This window comes from Pyrus communis, chromosome 1 (assembly GCF_963583255.1).
Source record: "Pyrus communis chromosome 1, drPyrComm1.1, whole genome shotgun sequence".
Taxonomy (NCBI): Eukaryota; Viridiplantae; Streptophyta; class Magnoliopsida; order Rosales; family Rosaceae; genus Pyrus; species Pyrus communis.
Window position 1 is genome coordinate 24,785,911 of NC_084803.1, and position 4,157 is coordinate 24,790,067.

General features: G+C 39.8%; 1 protein-coding gene across 1 annotated transcript; it reads left to right on the forward strand.

Annotated features, from left to right (window-relative positions):
* Positions 1-837: 837 nt before the first annotated feature.
* On the forward strand, positions 838-1,737 carry LOC137725062 (uncharacterized). Its single transcript, XM_068463671.1, has 2 exons — positions 838-1,315; positions 1,493-1,737. Exons 1-2 carry the CDS (start codon positions 838-840, stop codon positions 1,735-1,737), a joined length of 723 nt encoding a protein of 240 aa, XP_068319772.1.
* The last annotated feature ends 2,420 nt before the right edge of the window (positions 1,738-4,157 follow it).

Sequence of the window (4,157 nt, forward strand, 5' to 3'; positions counted from 1 at the left end):
AGAAAAAAAAAGTTTCCTCTAAGGTTTTTACTGTTTATCTTATTCCTCTGCCTCAACTGCACGATATACCCTGGCGACGAACTGTTTGCTCCATGCCTGCTCTTAGTTCTCAATCTAACGGTTACATACATCTTTGATTACTTGTTTGGTGTAGAGATTGATTACTAACCTAGTATTTATTTATGTTAATTTTACTGCAATCCAAGATGGTGCGGTACAATCGCCCATCTTGAACTGCAAATTTATTCTTACTGCGATCCAAGATGGTGCGGTATCATCGCCTATCTTGGACTGCAGATTTAATTTTACTGCAAATTTTAGGTGGAGGGGTATAATCGCTCACCCTACCCTGCATATTTAAATTTACCTACTGTTTAATTTCATTGCAATTTTAGGTGGTGCAGTATAATTGCCCACCCTGCTCTGCATATTTAATTTTCCTACTACTTGAGTGGTGCGGAATAATTGCCCATTCTATGTTACAATGAGAATGGTGCGGTACAATCGCCCTCCTCATTCACCTTGAAAATCTCGAGCCAGAAGTTTTGAGGGCTTATCATTTTGGCCTGAAGATCAAAATGAAAAATTTGTAAGAACCAGAAGTTCTAACATCATATTCCTCCAGGAATACATATTATTGCAAGTTCTTACACATCTCATTTTCTTTCAGAAAAGAAAATGACGAACCTGGCGAAGCTTGAATTTGCTGCCCTGGATATTATTGGGAAGAATTACCTGACCTGGGTACTGGATACCAAGATCCATCTGGAAGCAGGGAATCTTGGAGATAGCATCAGGGAAGAGAGCAGCTCATCCTCTTAAGATCGGGCAAAGACCATGATTTTCATTCATCGCCATCTTGATGAGGCATTAAAGAACAAGTACTTAACAGTTGAAGATTTGTTAACTCTCTGGAATGCCTTGAGAAACAGATACAATCACCAGACAAAGGTGATTCTTCCAAGGGCCAGCTATGAGTGGACTTACTTGAGGATCCAAGACTTCAAGTCTGTGGCAGAGTACAATTTTGCGTTATTCAGAATTACCTCTCAGATGAAGCTCTGTGGGGATATTATTACTGAGGAACATATGCTGGAAAAGACTCTCAGCACATTTTATGCCTCTAACGTGCTCCTGCAGCAGCAGTATAGAGCGCGAGGCTACACTGAGTACAACCAGCTGATATCTGTGCTCTTAATAGCTGAACAGAATAATGAGCTTCTGATGAAAAACCATTATTCCCGACCTACTGGATGTGCACCATTCCCAGAAGTGAATGCTGCTTCCCTCGAAGTGAACGCCACATCCTCTGGTGGTGATAATCATAAACAAGGACGTGGCCACAAGCGAGGTCGATGGAATAGGAAAGGCAAGAACCATGGAGTTCAGTTTCACAACCAGGTTCCGAGGCATAATTCAGGCTCGAGCTTTAAAAATGTGAATCACCACTAAGGCAAAACTCATATGAACAATACTCCCAGGAACTTTGAAGGAGCCTGCCATAGATGTGGTGGCAATGGGCATTGGGGGCGTACTTGTCGTACCCCAAAACATCTAGTGGATCTGTATCAAGCCTCCCTTAAGGAGAAGGGTGTCGAGACCAATTTTCTCGACCAGGCTAGACCAATGGATATACCTAATCCAGTGTTTGACTTATCAGGGCAGTTGAACACAACACATCTAGATGTTCCAGGCTTTATCATGGAAAGGGGAAATGAAGTATACCGGTTCGATTGAATCATTGATGTACTTTTATTATGCTGAACTTGTATTATTTCAGATTCAATAAAAGTGACATGTAAATTGCTTTTAACTCTGATTTTCTTATTCAGAGAGCATGGATAAAAACTGTGGTTATTCTTAGAACATGAGAAATGGCGGAGATATTTGTCTTGCAGACAGCGTAACCACACATACAATACTTCATGATCGAAAGTATTTCTCAAGTTTAATACTTACAAGAGTAGGGGTAACAACAATATCAGGACCTTCAGATGTAATTCAAGGTTCAGGGAAAGCCCAGATTATGTTACCAAATGGAACAATATTGTCCATACAGAATGCATTGTATGCTACTCGATCTACTCGAAATTTGTTGAGTTTCAAAGACATACGTTTAAATGGATACCACATTGAAACGAAAAGTGCATAAAATGTGGAGTATCTATGCATTACCTCCAATGATACCCAGAAGCATATATTGGAGAAGTTACATGGCATGTCGAGTGGATTGTATTATGCATATATAAGGACAATTGAATCACATACTGTCATGAACCAAAAGTTCATTGATTAAAAGGTTTACATGCTTTGGCATGACCGTCTGGGTCATCCAAGATCTACCATGATGCGTAGGATCATTACCAACTCTAATGGACATCCATTAGTGAGCAGACACATTGCTATCTTAAATGATAACCCTTGCAAAGCTTTTTCTCAAGGGAAGTTGGTAATTAGACCATCACAACTAAAGGTTGATGCTGAATCCCCATTATTTCTGCAAAGAATTCAAGGGGATATTTGTGGGCCTATTCAACCATCATGTGGACCATTTCGATATTTTATGGTTTTGGTTGATGCATCAACCCGATGGTCACATGTTTGTCTCTTGTCTACTCGGAATGTAGCCTTTGCGAGACTTCTTGCTCAAATAATTAAGTTAGGAGCACAGTTCCCAGATTATCCCATTAAGTCAATCCGACTTGATAATGCTGGTGAATTTACGTCTCAAACCTTTGATGATTATTGCATGACATTGGGCATTGATGTTGACACCCTGTTCTTCATGTCCATACTCAAAATGGTTTAGCAGAGGCATTGATCAAGCGGCTTCAGTTAATAGCTCGCACTCTACTTATGAAAACCAAATTACCAGTCTTTGCATGGGGACATGCCATCTTACATGCTGCATCATTAGTTCGATTGAGACCTATAGACAACCATCAATACTCTTCAGTACAACTCGTGTTTGGACATCAGCCAAACATTTCACATTTATGAGTTTTTGGTTGTGCTGTTTATGTGCCTATTGCACCACCGCAACGCACTAAAATGGGACCTCAGCGTAGACTAGGAATTTATGTGGGTTTTGATTCACCATCTATTATTAGATATTTAGAACCCTTGACATGTAATATGTTTACAACTCGTTTTGCCGATTGTCACTTTGATGAGACAGTCTTCTCGTTGTTAGGGGGGAGAAAAGACCGTTCCAGAAGAATGGAAAGAGCTGACATGGGTTGTTCCCACCTTGTCTCATTTTGATCCTCGCAGTATTCAATGTGAAAATAAAGTGAAAATGATCGTTCATCTTCAAAGCATTGCAAATCAAATGCCAGATGCATTTAATGATGCTATGAAAGTGACAAAATCACATATACTAGCTGCAAATGCACCTGCAAGAATTGATGTCCCTATTGGACAAAATAAAGTGGCAACAAATGATTCATCTGGTGCACGCCTGAAGCGTGGTAGACCCCCAGGTTCAAAAGATTCAGCCCCTCGAAAGAGAAAGTCGAGGGCACAACTGAATCCAAATGAAATCATTCAAGAAGAGAAAATGAATGATAAATCCATAATTCTGGATTTCCAGAAAAAGAAAATGTCCTTGATGAGACACATGTCCCTGAAGAGACAGAAGTACATGAAAGCAAAGAAATCTCCATAAATTATGCATGTACAAATGAATTGTGGGATCAGAATGAAATAATCATCGATGATATGTTTGCATTCGCAGTAGCCACTGAAATCATCTTAAGTGATGTGCAAACAGAGATAGGATTGGCCTAAGTGGAAAGAAGCAATCCAGGCAAAATTAAATTCCTTGGAAATGCAGAATGTTTTTGGACCAGTAGTCCAAACCCCGCCTAGTGTGAACCCCGTGGGTTACAAATAGGTATTCACAAGAAAACGCAATAAGAAAAATGAGATCGCAAGATACAAAGCACGACTTGTTGCACAAGGCTTTTCTCAAAGATCTGGAATTGATTATGAGGAGACATATTCTCCTGTAATTGACGCAATTACGTTCCGTTACTTAATAAGTTTAGTGGTTTCAGAAAGACTTGACATGCGATTTATGGATGTCATCACTGCGTATCTATATGGAGAATTAGATACTGACATCTATATGAAAGTCCCATAAGGACTTAAGTTGC

Bases quoted from the DNA above. Each gene is read 5' to 3' on its own strand.
- LOC137725062 (XM_068463671.1), top strand. From the start codon at position 838: ATGATTTTCATTCATCGCCATCTTGATGAGGCATTAAAGAACAAGTAC. The intron at 1,316-1,492 runs GTGATAATCATA...GGAACTTTGAAG, and splicing joins GAACGCCACATCCTCTGGTG to GAGCCTGCCATAGATGTGGT.